The following is a 21,299-nucleotide window of genomic DNA, read 5'->3' on the forward strand; positions in this document are numbered from 1 at the left end:
GTGTTTTAGTGGATTTCAGACTGGATGGAAACCTTTTTAATATCAGGAGGCTACAGGCAAAGACCAAACTGTACACAGAGCAGGTCATTGAGTTGCAGTATGCAGATGACTGTGCTCTTGTGGCACACTCCCCACAGGACCTCCAGTCCATCCTTGCTGTGGTTTTCAAGGCCTACAGCAGGATGGGGCTGTCTGTCAACACCACCAAGACAGAAGTGGTCTGCCAATGGAGCTCCAGTACCCCATACACCCTGCCTGCCTAGGGTTGGGATTCGTTAGGATTTTAACGGTTCCGGATCCTTCCCGGATCCCTCTTAACGGTTCCGGTTCCTAACGGTTCCCTTAACGGATCCTAATTTTATTTTTTCCCCTTTTTTTCTGACATAAATTATGCTTATATTATAACTAACCTAACCAAGTACATAATAAAAACAAATTAATTAATTCAATTATTGAAAATGCACTTTACAATTATGAGGTGGCACTATTATTTAAACGTCACCACCACCACCACCAGCTAGCCACCACAACAATATCATTGTTGCAATTTGTACTGTATATTGCAATTTGCTGTATATTAAATACAGTACACATTGCAATAATGATATTGTTGTGGTGACAAATGTTGTCTTTAATGTTCAGATTAATTTAATATGAAGGACCCCTTACCCTAATGGGGAAACAAATTGGATGGATTATAAAATCCTTTTAGCAGACCTTGTATTGAACTGTAGGCTACGTTCCTGTCTTTTTTTCTGCAAACTGTTTATAAAGTAGGCTAATGAATCTATGGAGGTATATGCACCTAAACGCTGGGCTCTCAACAGTCACGCGATTAATTTAGAGCCAAATCAAAAGCAGTTGAGTTGCTTATAAGTTGTAAAAAATAAGTGCAGACAAATTGATTTGGCGTGATTCATAAAATATCAGACAGAAAGACGTCGAGACATTGGCGTTCTAAATTAACACCATTAACAACAGTTGTACAATACACCTAATGAAAAGCTCTGTAGACATTAGTAGTTTTTATTTTCTATTACGTTACTAGCCTGGGGAAAGTGAACCAGCCTTGCATCATCCTCATCCCCCGCCGGCTGTGGTGGAGCTGCGGGGAGTGCGGGCTTTCTGCATGGCTCTCAAACGCGATTTGCCTAGATTATTCTCCTGAGTTCTGGACTCGTGTAGGCGTATTGATTTTGAGTTGTTTCATCAATGTGGACGTGCAACTGGTACAAGTTGCAACAACCTTTGCAGGGAACTATAGCATAACATTTATTCCACTTTGCGTGCTCATCCTCAGAGTCATTTCCCTCTCTGTTAACCACACTTTGGAGATCTCTTCGACATCACTCGCTCCGCGGCGGTGAGCGGTCGCTGAATGCACAGAACAGTGGGCGTATCCTCCCCGACCCCACACACTCCTTTAGGTGGGGTGACGTCACCTCAGGCTCTGCTTGCATGCATGGACATTGCACAGACACAGCGGAGCTAAATGACGACTGATGATAACCGTTTGGGGAACCGTTAATAAAACACTACACACACACACGTGCGACTACACACACACACGTGCGATACCGCGTGCACGCAGCATGGCACGCGCCTTGTACACACACGCACGGACATTGCTGGCCATTGCTGGTTTCACGCATGCGCACACCACTCGTGCTCATGACGGATACATGATACGGACATTCCTGATTGTAGGAGTGGTTGCACCACTCAAAAAATATGATGTTGATGTTTTTTATATGGGGCACTTCCAGCCAGCCGACGCTAAGCTCGTGAAATTCATAAAACGCACCATGCCACTAACAATAGATATACAGGGGCTAAGATGGGAGAAATGCTTAAAAACTAGCATACTTGCCTTCAGGATTGGAGTAAGTCAATAAAAAGCAAATGGACTAAATCAATGGACAACACAATGGCCTATGACGCACAAAAGTGCATGAGGTCTTGATGAAATTACCTATTGACAAGGTCTCACACTGATGCCTGTGTTTCACACACACAGAGAATACTGAGATACTGAGATTGCGACCAAGACATCTGCAAGCTCCTCTCAGTGTACTTTTAGATATGCTATTTAAGTGGTTAATTATTTCTCTGTGAAAAAAAAGAAACGATGGTGAAGCTATATTGTCTTTGGTACACTGTCAAATCCTGATTGTTAATGGAGTTCTGAGTTTAAGGCTCAGGATTGGATTTTGCAGTGTGTGGTTACTGTCCAGATCCTTTTGGCATCCCAGGTCTGCTGCAAATCTTTTGATGGTGGCAGGCAGCAGGAATTTGTTGGACGGGAGAGAGAGCTGAACAAGCAAAGCTGTGGGAGATGAAGGGTGGGAGGCACCGACCTGTAAGCTCACACAACGCGTGGCGTCATGACGCATTGTAAACTCTGCGAACCTGTAGATCGGCTATTTGCGCAATTTTGTAAAACCAGAAAATGACTGCCTATAATGACATGCCCAAAATAGATTTGGGCCAGTTTGAAAATGGTTAACATCACAAAGTGAGAATGGGCACTTTGAAGGCCACCGATCGGGTGGCATTGTCTGTGTTCTTAAAAGGCAAATTGTTTTGTACATGTGTGTGTGACTGTGCATGTTTATTTGTTGCGCATGGTGTATATGACTATGTATGCAGTCGCATTGTGACTAAAAGGACATTGGCTCTTTTTTTATATTTCTTTGTGCGTAGTTAGTATGTATACAGTGCCGTGTGAGCTGTGAAGTGTGCTTATGTTTGTGGTCCACGTGTGATTGATGCCACAGCCAAGGAGGATGAGGGGGAAGGGGGAGGAATGGAAATCAATGTTACCTTCAGCTGCTTATTTATGGTTGCACCAAATCCCCGGTCTCTCAACTAGATGAGAATCTGTTCTCTGAGTAGGGGAGAGAGAGTAGTAGTAGTAGTAGTGGGGGGGGGGGGGGGGGGGGGGGGTGTGTGTGTGTGTGTGTGTGTGTGTGTGTGTGTGTGTGTGTGTGTGTGTGTGTGTGAAGACAGACGTGTTGACTCCTGCCGGTTACAAATGCTTCCGCCTACGTGTCTGTAATTTGGAAGTTCAAAATGAGTTGTAATTAATAAGACGGATATCCGGTCATTTCCCCACTTCCGTATCCCCTGTGTGCAGTCACTTAAATAACTCCTACTGGAAAACGAATTAGCAGGAATGTAAATTTGTACATTCAAGAATAATTTTACAAATTACAAATACTTGCTCATCAGACACCTAAATAAAATCACACCCGTGTGAAGTGAGTGGTGCAACTCCGTGTGGGGGTCCCCGGAACTTCCAGACCTGCAGGAACGTGCTCAGGGTGCCGGCCCAGTTCCGGGCCGCACCGCGTCCGAAACGGTCTAGAAATGACAGAGTTGCCGCTAGTTTTGTATCTATAGATATGGAGCGGTGTCTCCACAGTGGCTTCCATAATGTTTTCATGGCGCTGGCTGCCAGGGCACGACTCCGGTTTATTTCAGTTATTATGTTGCCATTATTATAACAGACCAATGTGAAAAGGGTGGAATATACCTCAGCCTAGTAGGAAGATGCGTGAAAGATTTCACGTAAATTGCACGCTGCGTTCATGATTTGAGGCTTTTTGTTCAAAACGGGCCAATCCTGCAAACTTTGAAAGCCAATGTTAGCCAATTAGGATGGAATATGAAATATCGGTCAGATCGGTCTTGAGCACATGACTATAGACTAGATACTGTGTAACGATTTGTGGGATTTTTGGACAAAATCTGAAGGAGTAATATAAAAAAATGTGTTTGACAAAAGTCAGCCTCCTGGTGGCGCTATAACAGGCCAATCTGGATAATTTGGCATCTAGTGAGTGTGTGTGCAAAGTTTGGCATCGACCGGGTTAACGGTGTCGGAGATTAGCTGGTAACGGACGGACATACTCTCTCCCCATGCCTTTGGCCTGGTGGTAGGACTGTCAACTCGTCAGTTCATCCACGGAAATGCTCCTTTCTACCTCAAGGAATTAGTCTCCCCACAGTCCTCGGGACGCAACCTCTGCTCTTCAAACACTAACCCCCCGACTGTGGAATATGCGCCCTGCCGACCTGAGAGCACCGTAGTCAGTTGATTCTTATACGAGAGGACTAAAGACCTTTTATATTTAGCTACACTGTTTACCTCTAGGCTTCATGCCCTCATGTTTTTAATGTTTTGTTTCTGTTTCTTAAATCTTTTTTTTAGAGGTGTGATGATATGCAAATTAATATTATTATTAGGACTGTTAAAGCCATCTCTGTGCAAATTCTCACTGGAATGCACACTTGTGCTGAAATATAAACCGTATGGAAACATGATTGATTTCCTGTCACTGTGAATTGTTTGATTTGTGCTTGTATTCCTTCCAGTAAGGGGAGGTTAAAATACATTTTCATAAATTGTGCACACAGTACTATCTGTGAGCTGCCATATGCAAAAGTGTCTACTTTTTTTTTAACTTGACAAAGTGTCTGTTTTGATAAGTTAATATTGCCTTAAAATAACAGCTTTAATAATGTGTTTCCCTCTATTTTTTCTTGCTCACCCTCTCTCTATCTGTCTTTCTCTCAGCCCCCTCGGAACCTCATATTAAAGAGTGCATATCCAGGGACCAGGAGACATTCCGCTGTGTGTGGAGTTCTGGCACTTTCCAAAACCTCTCTCATCCCGAACCGCTCCGACTCTTCTTTCATCGAAAGATGCAGTGAGTTTACCTCCCCTCTACATTACTGTCAGCCACATGCACAGTGGCACAGTGCTAATCCTACATTAAAATGCTGAGCATGTGTCCATCGCAACAGAACTATTATAGAGAGAGAGAAAGAGAGAGAGAGTGTGTGTGTGTGTGTGTGTGTGTGTGTGTGTGTGTGTGTGTGTGTGTGTGTGTGTGTGTGTGTGTGTGTGTGTGTGTGTGTGTGTGTGTGTGTGTGTGCGCGCGTGTGCGTGTGTGCGTGTGCGTGCGTGTGTACTCTTCGCTTCGAATGACATACACACTCAATTCACAAGTGGTAAACAAAGCATCTCTCCTTTCCTTTTCTGTTTCCTCAGCCCCCGCCCCCGCATCATTGAATGGCAGGAGTGTCCGAAGTATATATCAGAGAACGAGTGTTTCTTTGACAGGAACCACACGATCATCTGGAAAACGTACTGTGTGCAGCTACGCACCAGAGACAACGTCACATATTTCAGCGATGATGACTGTTTCACTGTGGAGAGCATCGGTTAGTAACCCAGCTTAAGGCTCATTTTATACATTGTCACAGCTATGGCAGTCAGCGAGGAAAAAAAGCAGTGGTAGGAGATGTGGCTGAGGTGGAGACAGGGGTGGAGGAGGGATAAGGAAAGCATAGAGGATTCTGGGTGGTTTGGGGCGGGTATAAATAGGGTCAGGTAGATTGGCATGGAGGGCGGAGAGTGACGTGAAGGGCAGGGTCAAGGTGTGTTCCTCCGCCTCCCGAACATCTGTTGTTCCAACTTTTTGGGGGTTTTTTTTTAACATATGTTTATTGATTTTCTTTACAGTACAAAGAAGTAATTTCAAAACAATTGACATATATTTTTCCCCCCCACATCCCCATGGCCAATGTTTTTTATTTAGATTAAAGGACAATTCCATGCTAGAAGGCTTTCTTTACTTTATTTGTAGTTGTTACATCCCCAAAAAAGAGGTCAAGGTGTGATTTTGTGCAAAAAAGGCATTATTGGCTATTTCCCCTAATATAAGCCCTCAATGGGGGTTGAGTTTTTGTGCTAATTCGCTTATTTCCATCTAAATAACTAGTAAAGTGTGCCGCTTGGGATACTATTTACATTATGAAGAGAGGATACTGTATATACAAAAGAAATAGATTTTTGAGCGATGGAAATAAGCGAATTAGCACAACACCCCAATGCCCCATTCAATTTAATGCAATTCATTAAGGGCTTATGGTAGGGGAAATAGCCAATAATGCACTTTTGCACAAAATAACACCTGAACTTCTTTGGTGGGGACGTAACAACTACAAATAAAGGTAAGACAGCCTTCTAGTATGGAATTCTCCTTTAACAATGGCTTCCATTATAGCCTGCTAATGTTTCAGGAATAGAAATCCTGACATTTCTATTAGCTTGGAATCCCCATTGGTGATGTCATTGGTAGGCGGGTTCTGAACTGTCGTCTGAAACCAGGGGGCTTGTTTTGTTTGCTGGAAGTTAAGTCACTTCTGGGTTCTCGCCTTTTATTCCTATTAATGGCCCAGCAAACTTCTGCTGTTTGCAAGATATTATAATCTCAATCAGAATCAACTTTATTGTCACATCACGGTTTTACAAGTAAGAGAGTGGGTGAAATCGTAGAAAACATTTTAAGCTTTTCCACAAATTGTACAAATAAAGGGCTTCTCCATGTTAGACGTGGCAAACTTTTGCTACAAAACTGCACAACTGAACGCTGTTTTACACCCTACATGTTTTACACCCTATAGTCCACGAACAATGGGACTCAATGAGGTATTGGGGCGAACTTTACACTTGATTTCACTCCACTTCAAATTGAAATATTGTACTTTTGACTCCACTACATTTCTAGGAAGGGACTCTTGGGACCCAAACGTACAAAAATATATTTTGAAATAGCTCTATTGCAAATAGAGTGAAAATAGCTGATATACAAGCTCACAACTTGTCGCACTGCAACACGTGAGCCTGTAATGTGAGCAATGCAATGACATCAACAAGAACATGTAATTGTACTTTTGAATTCTTGAGTATTTACTAGATTACTATATATGATTTATCCACCAGTGACTGACTAACAGGTGTTTTCATGACTTGGACCCTCAGTGGTGACACATTGCTCAGAAAAAGGGGCTAATATACCCCCCGCCATAGTTAAAAAGGGGCTAATATACCCCCCGCCGTAGTTAAAAAGGGGCTAATATACCCCCCGCCATAGTTAAAAAGGGGCTAATATACCCCCCGCCATAGTTAAAAAGGGGCTAATATACCCCCCGCCATAGTTAAAAAGGGGCTAATATACCCCCCCGCCATAGTTAAAAAGGGGCTAATATACCCCCCCGCCGTAGTTAAAAAGGGGTTAATATACCCCCCGCCGTAGTTAAAAAGGGGCTAATATACCCCCCGCCGTAGTTAAAAAGGGGTTAATATACCCCCCGCCGTAGTTAAAAAGGGGCTAATATACCCCACGCCATAGTTAAAAAGGGACTAATATACCCCCCGCCGTAGTTAAAAAGGGGCTAATATACCCCCCGCCGTAGTTAAAAAGGGGCTAATATACCCCCCCGCCATAGTTAAAAAGGGGCTAATATACCCCCCGCCGTAGTTAAAAAGGGGTTAATATACCCCCCGCCGTAGTTAAAAAGGGGTTAATATACCCCCCGCCGTAGTTAAAAAGGGGCTAATATACCCCCCGCCATAGTTAAAAAGGGGCTAATATACCCCCCGCCGTAGTTAAAAAGGGGCTAATATACCCCCCGCCGTAGTTAAAAAGGGGCTAATATACCCCCCGCCGTAGTTAAAAAGGGGCTAATATACCCCCCGCCGTAGTTAAAAAGGGGCTAATATACCCCCCCGCCGTAGTTAAAAAGGGGCTAATATACCCCCCGCCGTAGTTAAAAAGGGGCTAATATACCCCCCGCCGTAGTTAAAAAGGGGCTAATATACCCCCCGCCGTAGTTAAAAAGGGGTTAATATAACCCCCGCCGTAGTTAAAAAGGGGCTAATATACCCCCCGCCGTAGTTAAAAAGGGGCTAATATACCCCCCGCCGTAGTTAAAAAGGGGCTAATATACCCCCCGCCGTAGTTAAAAAGGGGCTAATATACCCCCCGCCGTAGTTAAAAAGGGGCTAATATACCCCCCGCCGTAGTTAAAAAGGGGCTAATATACCCCCCTGCCGTAGTTTGTGATAGCATTTTGCAGCATCTGAAAATGCTGCTGCATATCAGCTCTGCCAGACTCAGCAAATGTCACACACTGCATCACAACAAGTGTCACATGTGTAATTTCTGGCCATGGTTGTTCATGATGAAATGTTGAGATATCGGGAGCAGGCGTCTTTATCAGTGCAGCTGCCGCTGTGGAATGAGAGATACAGTAGGTCATATTATGTGAATGTCGGAAAGAAAAAATAATCAATGCTCATTATGTTCATGCATCACTGTGTTTTCAAAATGCAGCCTGCCATGTGCAAAGGTAATGACTACCAGTATGTTTTTATAGATAACGACTAGGATATGTTGTTCTACACTGTAAAATACAGGAGGAATTATATGAAAATAAATATATATATAATTGAATAATGTATACGGTATATACATAAATATACAAAGTATGAACAAGGACACTACTGTATGAATAGGGAGAACTGTAAAATTACAAAAAGGAATATAGCAATTGTAAAATAAATTGAATTGATTATTTTGTCGATGATTTAACCAGATACTGTAGAGTCCAATAATGACAAAAGGGACAATTTGACCAGAAGGCTGCAACCCGTGCAGTTGTGCACGTCACAGAAAAACGACATTCTGAAAGCCCTCAAGATCAATTATTGTGAGAGAAAAGATAGAGACAGGAGCACATAGACAGAGATCGTTAATACTATATGCAAGCTTTGCAAGTGGGACATGTCCTTGTTAAGTAGGGATGCTCCGATCACGTTTTTGGGGGCCGATCCCGATCACCGATCTTTTTTTTTAAGATCGGCCGATTCCGATCCCGATCCCGATCTTTTTTAATATTTTTATTAATATATATATATATATTTCTTTTACATTTTTTACTTATAAAAAAACCTGGCAACCCGCGCCCCGCGGTCATTTTCCGCTAACCTGAGCGGGGCTCCCTAGCCTGCACCCATCATCCCATGCACCCTCGAGAGAAAAAAAGGGAAAAAATGCAGCCTTGAGCCTACCAATGTAACGTTGTGGTCTTGTGGATCGGTGGATTTTGCACGGCCGATCCGATCGATCGGTGATCGGCCACGATCGATCGGCCACCGATTGATCGGCGCATCCCTATTGTTAAGCATTCAACTATTAGATCAACCATAAAGTCATATGATTGGTTGTTCCTTTGCAGTGCATCCAGACCCCCCCGTGGCTCTCAACTGGACACTGATGGACGTGAGTCCCTCAGGTCTGTACTATGACGTCATGATCGTCTGGGATCCACCGCCCTCAGCAGATGTCTCCACTGGGTGGATGCGTCTGGTATACGAGATCCAGTACAAGAAGATAAACAGCTCGAACTGGGAAATAGTGAGTCTCTCTCTCTCTCTCTCTCTTTCTCTCTCTCTGTGTTTATGACTCTCTCTCTCTCTCTCTCTCTCTCTCTCTCTGTCTCTACACTTCCAGGACACTACACTACACTACACTTCATAGGAACGCATGCACAGAGGAATGCAGTCACACACATGTTTACATGGACAAACACACGTAGGTGTGGTCACAGAGGCACAGTTTCTCGTTTCATCTCCCCTCCCCCTACACTCCCGTCCTGAGGACACATAGACCACCCCCTCCACACACACACACACACACACACACACACACACACACACACACACACACACACACACACACACACACAGCACACACAGCACACAACAGCCAGGACTCCTTAGCGTGACACATTTCCCAGCAGCTAATAGTCAGTGAGGCTTTGTTGGGCCTGGAGCGGAAGCAGGAACCGGTCCCTCTGGGGAACAGCTTCAATGAAGGAGAAGGAAGGTTTACGGGGTCAGAGGTCACGGATTTGCAGAATTACAGTACATTTCAAGCACAACTCAATACAAAAACTGTTAACTGTATTACTGCATTACACTATAGGGTCCACCATTTTCAATTCATCAGAACATGTAGAGACTGACGTACAAATATTCATAACCAAAAACAGGACATCATCATAAAAGGACGTACAAAAGGGGAAAAACATACATACAGTGAGGGGGAAAAGGGTTTGGGGGGATTCAGATTTTACGGGGGCCAGTTTCGAATTGCCGTCGGCCATATGGTGCCCTTTGAGAGCGGTTTTGAAGGAGTCAATGGATTAGCATGTCTTAATGACTGTTGGTAGGGCGTTCTACATTTTGGTGGCATAGGAGCGGAATTAATTTAGTCCCTTGTTTGTGCCGAATCTGGGTTGCACATTGTTTGTTGAACTTCATCTGGTGTTGTGGGTGTGGACTTCCATTTATAAGGAAGTATTTAGACAGGTACATGGGTATCTTGGTGGAGTAGCAAATATTGTGGACCAGACCCAATGCAAGATGCTGTACTCTGTCGTCAACCCTAAAGGTGCATGCATAGTCGAAGAAACCTTGTACGAGGGCTCCTGGGTCCAGTGAGGAGATCCTGAATAGGAATCTTGTTCTTTGGTTGACTTTTTGGATTAAGTTGGTGGCCATTTCATCACTGGAAAGATTTGCATCCAGGATTTAACCCATATGTAGGTAATTTCATCAGCAGTGCTGAGTCATCTGCGAACAGGAACAACTGTCTGACTATGTGATTGAGAGTGAGACAAACTCAACCTTTGAAACGGTCTTCTAGCCCCAAAATACTGTACATATCTTCAAGTGTGTTTGAAAGGCCTTTTTGTAAAGGGGCAGTTTACAATTGAGGTATTTAGCGACACAATTATACAGTAACTTAAAAAGTGGGTAAGTGGTTGGAGAATTAAGTGGCATGTACCCTAGTCAACAAACATTAAGGTATATGGTCATGGTTACAGAGTACACAAAATAATATTTAAGTGGCTACAATACTAAGTAGCTATAGGACACCAGCTAAATAACATGTTATCATGTTATTAACTGTAGCATTTTTGGACAAGCAAAAGCTATAGCCTACCTATCTCTTAATTACATCTAACATTAGTATGTGAACAAATAAGCAACATACTGTAGATCTACAGTACCTCTATTGACAACAGGCAACAAGAAGTGATACAAGGAAAGGAGGAGTGATAGCATCATCAGTATATTACAACCAAGAAGTGGTGTTAACCCTTTCGGAAGTGTTAATGTGCTCAGTGTTAAGGAAGTGTTAACATCCACACTCTTTGCGCAGTGAAATCCTTACAAACAAAAACACAGAAACTCGCTTACAATACGCACACCTGGCAACCCTGCTTCCTGTCTTTCTATTGGCTCCACACACCACACACTACACACACAGCTATGTTCCACACACACACACACACACACACACACACACACACACACACACACACACACACTACACAGCGTCAGCGATTTGGAATGGAATCACACAGAGCACAAACGAAAGTGGGCAAGTCCCAAACAGAATGTCACATGTGTGCAGTCACAGTGTGGGAACGTAGGATAGTTTGTTTGTGATTGTCGCCGGCTCAGGTAAGAAGTGTGTGAGGTAAGAAGACCAGCACGTCTTCAATGAAAAAACACTTTATCCAACCCTTTCTTTCTCTCTCCGCTGTGTCCGACAGTCGGAGACCATGAGGCGGGGGGACGCTCCTATTACGAGCCTCACTACAGTACACAAACTATTTACCCTATCCGCTACTACATGTGGAGGCCGTCAAATCCCGCAATTTCCTTCTTCACATTGCCGCCGCAGCGCAAAGTACAGTTGAGCCACCCGAAGGGGGAAATTCTAGTTACACTACAGTTGTAGTAGTGTACTGTATACCTAGAGCTACAGTCACCCCAACTATGTCTTGTTCATGAAAAGAAATTTATAATTATTATTTCCTGTTTTATATATTTTTCATTCTTCTCCCAAGTTAATTATTAATTCATTAGAGCGACAGAGAGAGAGAAGAGTGTGTGTGTACGTGTGTGCGTCAATTTAACAAAGGTGCAGACGATCAGAAATCAGCAGAGAGTGATTGGCGTTTGCGCTACTCTATGCCGAATTGAAGTGGACTCGGCCCCAGACTTTTTTTTTTCTCCCTGGAAATAATAACGTCTGGGTTTCCGAGGCTACTAGTGAAGTGACAGAGATCACCCTCCTCCGCGCCCGGCCGGCCCTCCACTGTGGAAGATTCAAACCCTATAGTCTCCATGGTGGTGGGCAGGAACTTTATACCCCTGCGCCACTCAGACACATGTGCAGGGTTGGGAGGGTTACTTTTAAAAAGGAATCCCCTACAGTTACAAGTTACTTGCTAAAAAATGTAGTCAGTAACGTAATCCCGATTACTCCATTTAAAAAGTAACTACAAGTTACTTTCAGTTACTTTTGGATTACTTTGAAGTAAAATTCAATTTAATTAGATAATACACGTTTTACCATTGATAGACAGCCTCCACTGTGAGGATTTTACACAGAGTCAGAGAGGAACTCCAATCCATTCCGTTTGGTGTAATTTATAACTTGTTTGTAAAATTAATGAGGGGAAGGGGAGAATGTAATCCTCATGTAACCCCTGTTACAACACCGCCATTACTGTAATCCAGATTACACATTTTAAAATGTACTCTAAGACGTTACAGTTACGTTTTTTTTTTACTCTGATTACAGTAACTTCCCAACCCTGCACATGTGAACATAAAATTGTTGTCATTGTAGTGGGTGCAGGTGTACAGGTGACAGGCAACAGTCTTCATCTCACTGCAAATGATTCAGTTATTATCGCCCTAAAACCTATCCTTTTTACTATCTCGTTCTCTCTCTCTCTCTCTCTCTCTCTCTCTCTCTCTCTCTCTTTCAGATGAAGGCGCAGAGCAATACAGAGAAGACCATCTATGGCTTGCAAATCGGGGAGGAATACGAGGTCCACGTTCGGTCCAGGATGCAGACCTTCAACAAATTTGGAAACTTTTGTGAACCCATTATAATTTATGTGCCTGAGGTTCCACTTCCCTTGTCAAGTAAGAAGTCTGGATTGGTCACGTGATTACGAAGTGTTATTGTGTGTTGTGAGTGTACTGCATATTGAGCAAAGATGACTGAGCTGGCTCCTCCTGTTTTAGTGAGACTGAAAGTTGTTGCTTGACCATTTAAACCCTATATAATTAATTGACTGGAGTCCCCCAGGGGTCTATACTTGGCCCCCTTCTTTTTTACCCTCTTCACCAAATCTCTTCATCGAAAATAGCCAATGTACAAAGCTCACTGAATGCTTGCCCCTTAATAGGGACCCTAACTGTAAATCTTGTGCTTCATGCAAAAGAAAATGTAATAATGCAATGCTGACGATGATGACTAATGGTGATACTGGGTTCTGTTTAATGTTCTTCTATAGAGTCATTTCATTTCACACTGGTTCTCATCTTTGGCCTTGTCTGCATGGTCATCCTCATAATGCTGATTGTCTTCTCTCAACAGCACAGGTGAGAAGATTTCTTTATTTATAAAAAATAAAAATACATTTATAAAATACATTATCAAGGGCACAAATATTTTTCAGTTGCTTCTGATGTCCCACACACCCGAAACAACATGTGTATCTGTGATTGAATCCAAACAGGCCCTAAATGTACAGAATATACTGTAAGCAACACATGCACATAAACCTATTCACGGTATACAGTCTGTCATATTACCAAGACCTAGGACAAATCATGGGTAAAGAAAGCACCTTCTCCAACTAATCGATCGATCGACTGCCTATAATGGAGGAGATTGAACAGTATGTTGCAAGATGCACACACACTGTATAAATGCTGTATCTGTGAACTGATGTGATTATCGCTCCTCTCATAGATTAATGGTGATTCTGTTGCCACCTGTTCCTGCTCCCAAAATTAAAGGCATAGACCCTGATCTCCTCAAGGTGAGTGTTTTAGTGTGCATGTGTGCTCATGTGCAAGTCATCTGTCATGTCACACAGATCAGTGTATGTTTTACTCCAATGAAACAAGCATCGAAACAAGACTATGAGACAATCAAACGTCCAGTGCAAAAATGTATGTCGATTGAAAAACTAAAACATTAAAGTCTTGGAAATGAATAATGTACAAGAGCTATGTGATCCACCGATATCCTGATCATTGTGAAGTCAATAATTCACATGTGGAAATGTCCATTGTTGTTAAGATGAGTTGACTTGATTTGATAAATTATTGTGTAAACAGAGATTTTTACGTTACACGTCCATGGTAAGCTTAACCAATTAAACTTGAAATACTTGATTGACAAGCCCCCCCCCCCCCCCCTATGGATCTATACTTGGTCCGCTCTGCAACCAAATATTTTGCTAGATCTATAGATCTGCTATCTGTGGAGCTGTAGATTTCCAATTTTCACAGAATGTTTGCCTATTATGACATGCACAGAGGGGCACTACGGTTAATTAAAAACAGATACCATCTCTTATTTATTGAGATAAACAATGCCACAAGCACCCTTGAGGCATAATAAGTGATGAAGTGGGTCCCTTTCTACTATTGTGTTCTGAGTGTGCTGTTGACAAGTGATGTGGGATGTATTTAACGCCCTGCCTAGTTCTTTTTTCACAACAATATGAACCCCTGCACTTCAAAGAAACTCATCATCAAAACCCTGAAAAGAATGAATATCAATCAGTAATGCACCACAGAATCAAGCATGAAAACAATACCTTTAAATCCCCACAAAGACATAAGAAGCTTGGTCACGTGATGTTGTGCTTGAGGTTGTAGATCAGATGTTTTGGTGCGCACACGCAACTACTGTAAAAAGAGGCACCTTGTGCGCCCGACACTTCCATTTCAACCTCTGGCATTTGTTGAGTGGTAATCAAATCATAATTGATACCGAATTAACATATAGACACTTTTATTAATACAGAGAATATAGAAGTGGGCGCAATATGAATTAATGAACCTGTGTATGCCTAATTGCCTAATTGCCTACATGCCTACATGCCGTACATGGATTAGGTATAAGGGCAGGTCGAGAGCTTGAGTGTTGGGTTCGATTGCGTGTTTGCAATGCCACACCCCTAAAACACACCTCCACCCGCAGTAGGCAATCGCCTCAAGTTTTAGCGGCAAGGGCAGCCGGAAGATATCGTTTAGGGGCAACGGAGCTGCCTTGTCCCTTAAAATGGAGAAGGGGATAGGACCCGTCTTTCAATTGTTTTTCCTGATTGAATTTCACTAATTCACCGCTGCATTGTAGAAGGGAAAGCTGGAGGAGCTGGATGCATTCCTCAGTGGTGGAGGTATGGGTGGGTTGCCCTCCTACGCTGCAGATTTCTACCAGGATGAGCCATGGGTGGAGTTCATCGAGGTGGGTTTTAAGGACACCGTCCCTGGGGAGAAGGGAGACGACCAGGCTTCTGACACCCAGAGGCTCCTGGCCCTATCCCAACCCACCAGCCGCCACCACCTAGGCTGCTCCCATTCCCTCAGGTACAAATGGCCTGGACTTTCTTCTCATTGATGTTGGTTTTGTCTTGGAAGTTTGTACACAGTAATAAGTATGTTTTTTCTAAACGATTCTCCTCCTCTCCATCTCTGTCCCCCCATCCTATCTACCTCTCACTCTCTTTTCCATCACTCTCAGCTTCCCCGATGACGACTTGTGCCGGGCCAGCTGTTATGACCCAGACATTTCCGATCAGGAGAGGTTCATGCTGATGGCAACCCTGCTCCCTGGCCAGCCCGAGGGTGGTGAAGCCCCCTTGGATGTTTCAAATGGAAGTGCCACTCAAAGCCAGCCCAGAGAGCCTCAGACATGGGTCAACACAGACTTCTACGCCCAGGTCCGTGACGTGACCCCATCTGGAGGGGTGGTGCTGTCTCCTGGCCAACAACTGAGAGCCCAGGAGACCGTTCCCGCCACAGAGGAGGAGAGACAAAAGAAGGAAAGCAAGAAGGAAGGAGATGAGGAGGGAGAAAAAGTGAACGACAGGAGTCCGAAAGAGCCCCAGTTTCAGCTCCTGGTGGTGGATCCTGATAGTGGTGGCTACACCACGGAGGGAACTGCTTGGCAGATCAGCACCCACCCTGGTGCTCCTGTGTCCTGTGAGGGGTACCAGACTATGCCCCCCCAGCCCATGGAGACCAAACCCCAACCACCAGCCACACTGGGGGAATATCAGTCCCCCTATATCCTTCCCGAATCCCCTGGAAGCCCATTCCTTCCCCCTGTCTCGGACTACACAGTGGTACAAGAGGTGGACTGCCAGCACAGCCTGCTCCTCGACCCGCCCTCCCCACAGTCTCCCCCTCGCTGTGTCCCACAGCATCCGCTCAAGCCCCTACCGGCCATGCCCATAGGGTACATATCCCCAGAGTTCCTGGGCAACCTCTCACCCTGAAAAGACTACAAATCCCACAAGACCTTTGGGTGTGACATTGATGCACCGGGAATTCCCTTAAAGTCACAGATGGACTGCTTTGTAACAGATTCCTGCTGGAAACAAAAAAGAACTCAGTGTACAGCACGGGTGAGACTGCACAAGTGTTTGTTACCAGAGGCTGATGAAAGGGAAGCTTCAAAGGCTTAGTAGCTGCAGTATGTTGTTGATAAGACTATTGTTGCAACTAGAGGCTGAGATGAAGCGTGGCTGCTTAACAGCTAATTGTGGAATTTGTGAATATTTTATGTTGAGCAATCAACATATTAGACTGGACTTATCTGGATGTATATCATGTCATCCAAATAATAGACAGCCCAAAAAATACACACTCAAAAACCCAATGCACAGATTTCTTTGTAGACATATGCTGTATGTGCCACATGTTAACAGATAATAAGCTGAGATTATGATTGTAAGGAGTGTAAACGCAGCCCAGTACTAAATCTGCTATAGATGTTATTCTGTCTTTGGTGCACTTCATTTAGAACTGAGCCATGAATTCAGTTGTGTTTTGACTGTAACAAATTTGTAACATAACTGCTTCTTGTTAAAGTCTTAATCTTACGCAGATGTTGATGTACAGCTCGGGACAGGGGAGGGAGAGGACAAGCACATTGGTTCTTGTGATCTTCAAGTCATATGACACCTACAGTACGATAATACATCGTTAACATTGTTGCCTGTCACCGGCATGGCTGTCATGTAGGACTGGTCTTCTCTCAACCAATAATTAGAAAGGGGTATACTTGTCACTCAAAACAATTGCCACGACATGGGATATTGGACAGGACCAGAGATATATTTTTATAATGTCAGATATCACTCAAAATGTATTCTTTTTCTTTTTCTTTTTTGTAACCATGGAATCTGTTTAAGAATACATTATTTACAGCGAGGCTGCACCCGGCAGCTTTGTGACAAGAAGGGGTTTTACACACACACACACACACACACACACACACACACACACACACACACCTTCATCTGGGAGCTGCTCAAAGCCTCCACTGTCTTGTTGGACAATGAGTAGTCAAGCGTAGCCAGACTGTTGCCTCCTGCAATTTTCAAATGCTTCCGTCATAAAGTCTGGAACACTGAAGCTCTGATCATGAGCAAGTGATAAAGCGGAAGTGAGGCCTCCTCCCCACTTCTGTTTCGTCTTTACAGTCGCGCACATTTATCCTAATATGAATCGAAATCATCTAAACATATATCAGTATAGCTTGCTGCTTTGCAGAAATGGATATTTAAAAATATATATATATATATTTAAAAAATATATGTTTGTGAACGGAAATGCTAGCTTCTTTGCTCGGATTTATTATTTCCAGACTCTATAGCATTCGGAGATTGTGGAATAGTTGTCTGGCTACGCAAGACTAGACACATGAGCAGCTCTATGGGAATAGATGAATAAAGTGCCTTCCTCAAGGGCACATGCTTGGTAGTTTTTGGAGGAGGGGTTGTTTCCTTCCCCTGCCAAGGCATGATATAAGACAAAACAGGATGAATTACCGGTATGCATCATAAAAGAAGAAGAAGTCTCACCTTCACATCAACACCTACAGTACAGAGCATTCATCACTTTACAGAGTAGCCTTAATTAGTGAGATAAATGCCTATACAATAGATGCTCCCGTTATCCAAGGGTCAATAACTGGAATGTGTAATAATTAGATACGTATTTGTTTTTGTTTCACAGTAGAGAATATTTGCAGTGCCTGTGCTTATGATACCATGTAGTTAGCTCACACTTTCTGTGATGAGTATACATTTTTATGTGTGTGTGTGTGTGTGTGTGTGTGTGTGTGTGTGTGTGTGTGTGTGTGTGTATGCGTGCGTGCGTATGTGTGTGTGTGTGTGTGTGTATTCGTGCGTGCGCGCATATGTGTGTGTGTGTGTGCATGTGTGTGTATGTATGTATGTATAATGTATATATGTATGTATAAATTATAGCTACACACGTGCGAGCACGCTCGCAGACAGACACACACACACGCACACTCACAGGCATGCATATAGAATGCCTACGTGTATACTGTACCATTCGCCTGTTGCGCCTCCAGCTGATCTTCAGAAGTAGCTCAATGACAGAATCTGCATGTCACCAGTTGCAATGAGCTGAAAAGAAACCCAATTTAACTAAGGAAATAGCTACATGTTTTCCAATTGTGCTAACAGCACAATTGACCCCACACACAGATGGACAAAAATGCCGTATCAGGAGCTAGTATCATGATTACCCACATTATTTTCCCAAATAAATAATAGGACAGAGACAGGGACATAAGAATTCCACCACCTACATCCACACTGGGTATAAATTCTGGTCTTTACACATTTTCAGTCAGACATGCCCTTTGGACATTGTATTTAATTTAATGGTGGGTGGAGATGGTCACAAGACTAGCTGATGGTTTTGGTCAGAAGTGGACTGATGATATGTTGTGATAATGATATGCCTGTGGCACAAACGCATCAGAAAATAAGCTATTTCAATACAGATTGTGTGATTCAAGGTTGTGTGTGGCACAATATTATTAATGATCTCTCTTTCGGTTGGAACAGTTTACCATCAAAGGTGTTGTATTATGTGTTGCATCTACTAAGCTTGTTATTGTTGTTGTTTAACTGTAAACAACATAGAGTTCGGAGTCAAAAGCAAACGGGCCCTGACATATGAATAATTCTCTTTGAGACTCGTCCTTGAGATACGAAGATGGATGAGTCAGATTGAATAGGTCTTTTGTGTCAGACAATCTCTGTGACTCCTGCTTTCTCCATCTTCAACTTCAAGGGATGAAGAAAGGAACAATACAATGACAGGTTTCTCAATGTGAATACAGTTTGATGTCATTCTCTCTCTCTCTTTCTCTCTCTCTGCTGCCTAATGCCGATGAGACCAGCTGGTCAATGCTGTTACAGAAATGTCTTAATATATTTACTAGTGATGTACGATTATGAGTATATATTTGTATATCATTAATGTTACTAATCAGAATGTATTGCTGCTTGGTACAGTACCTGTATTTTTTTGCATTCAGCCTTACCATGGGGGGCATTCAGGTCAGGAGAGTGTTTATGTTTTGTGTACAAGTGTAACTCATTTTTAAAGGGATGCTTTCTTTATTTCTTTTTCATATTCCCTATGTGCTTTTCAGATACCTATTCAGAAAATTGACTTTGGTCAAAAAATCATTAGCTGCCACTAATACCTATTCTACCTGAAATTAACTTAATCTAATTGGCCAAATTATTTAATCTCACCGAAACTGGCATCCAATGCCAGTTGCCTCCTAGATCCCAGTCATTCATCGATTGTGCTTGATATAATTTGCCACTGCTTGCTTACATCAATACGAGTTTACGTACCAAGTACAGACTGCTACCGGGTTACAGATGGTCCTAAATAATACCATATGATATCACATTGTCATGTGAAAAGTACAGCAGGTTTCCTTTAAACTGATTATTCCCCTGATGCATCTCTGTGTTTATGAAGATGATCAGATGATTCATAAAAGCACTGTTAAGGTTCCACTGCAGTTGTACATTGGTCATTGTGAATTGAGTGCAATCTGGAATGTGTGATGCAGTTGTGCAATTTGTAGCACCACAAAATAATATAATCTCTGAAATGTTTTGTTTAAGAGGTTGGAGATGGCAAGTGGAACAGGGAAACTCTTTTTGAGACATACAATATAGTTGTTTACCACATTTGTTTTTGCATATCTAAAGTAAGCCGATTTTTGGCGTAACAGAATGTTTGCAACTATTATTTCGAGCTTATGAATGTTACAAAGTATTTCAAGCAAGCATTTTGTTTACACATATAACTGATCTACAGTACAATAACTAGTATTCAAATGGCATATTGAAGACTAAATCAAGTCTCTGTGAATTACTTATTACATTAAACAGTTATGTTTTAATTCAACACAGTGATTGAACAAAATACCAATATGCTTCAATTCCCTTATTTCACTAAACTTTGTCTACATAGGGTTCAGAAACATGTGCTGTAATAGCATATTTTACTTAATATACAATATGCTACTGTAATAGCATATTGCATATTAAGTCAAATGTATGTGTACATACAGCAGACATAGCCTAAGACACCATGTGTGGGTCACAGACCAATTTATATGGGTCACGACTCAAATAAAAATCCCATTTTCTTTTCCTACATTAAAAAAAAATATATATATATATTTTCATTATTATATTTTGTACAATATATATATATATATAAAGTAGTGAAAATAGCGGATCTACAGGATCTGCTATTTTCACTAGAGGTTTGGGTCCTGGGCAAACGTCTAATCTCTCTTGTGGGTCTCGACATGAAAGGTTTGGGAACCACTGGCCTAAGATACCAATATATTGCAATGCATGACCATTATGGACTAAGTTTTTTTTCTCTTCAACTTTTTTCATATATGATGGAAGTGGGCATATTATTGAGATCTGGAATTTTGTATTGGCTGTAAGATGTAGACTGCAGCTGCTCATTAACCAAATTCAGAAAGACAGAAAGACACAAAGTGTGTGTGTGTGTGTGTGTGTGTGTGTGTGTGTGTGTGTGTGTGTGTGTGTGTGTGTGCGTGTGTGCATGTGTGCGTGTGTGTGCGTGCATGTGTGCATGTCAGAGGTCATGATTTGAAACACTGTCCACAGTCCATGACAAATGGACTCATATCTGAGAATTGGAATATCTTCATTCTAAATCACATCTGAATATTACCTTTGTTCAGTCCTCATGGCAAAACTAACTAGAAATGAACTCTGTCGGGGTGCCAACTTGCATCTCCCGCATTAAAGTCCAACATATTAACCACTAGACCAAAGGGATATCCATAGGGACTGGGGGAGATATTAGACTTTTGAGGCCTTCAGGCAGAGGCTCTGAGTCACTGCTACACACGCACGCACGCACGCACACACACACACACACACATACATACAGTACATAATGGTGGTCCCTCCCCAGAACACCTGGGCTTACGAATGGA

At 42.7% G+C, this 21,299-nt stretch overlaps 1 protein-coding gene across 1 annotated transcript in view; it reads left to right on the top strand.

The window, feature by feature from the left end:
• ghra (growth hormone receptor a) overlaps nt 1-20,245 on the top strand; it is a 42,243-nt gene extending 21,998 nt beyond the window's left edge. Inside the window, exons 3-10 of the mRNA XM_083784172.1 lie at nt 4,580-4,712; nt 5,057-5,229; nt 9,091-9,269; nt 12,706-12,865; nt 13,240-13,327; nt 13,701-13,770; nt 15,099-15,331; nt 15,486-20,245. Of these exons, the coding sequence (XP_083640298.1) occupies nt 4,580-4,712; nt 5,057-5,229; nt 9,091-9,269; nt 12,706-12,865; nt 13,240-13,327; nt 13,701-13,770; nt 15,099-15,331; nt 15,486-16,242 (1,793 nt within the window). The 3' untranslated portion in view covers nt 16,243-20,245. The remainder of the gene's footprint in view (nt 1-4,579; nt 4,713-5,056; nt 5,230-9,090; nt 9,270-12,705; nt 12,866-13,239; nt 13,328-13,700; nt 13,771-15,098; nt 15,332-15,485) is intronic.
• The last annotated feature ends 1,054 nt before the right edge of the window (nt 20,246-21,299 follow it).

Source organism: Protomyctophum parallelum, assembly GCF_964188405.1.
Source record: "Protomyctophum parallelum genome assembly, chromosome: 15".
Taxonomy (NCBI): domain Eukaryota; kingdom Metazoa; phylum Chordata; class Actinopteri; order Myctophiformes; family Myctophidae; genus Protomyctophum; species Protomyctophum parallelum.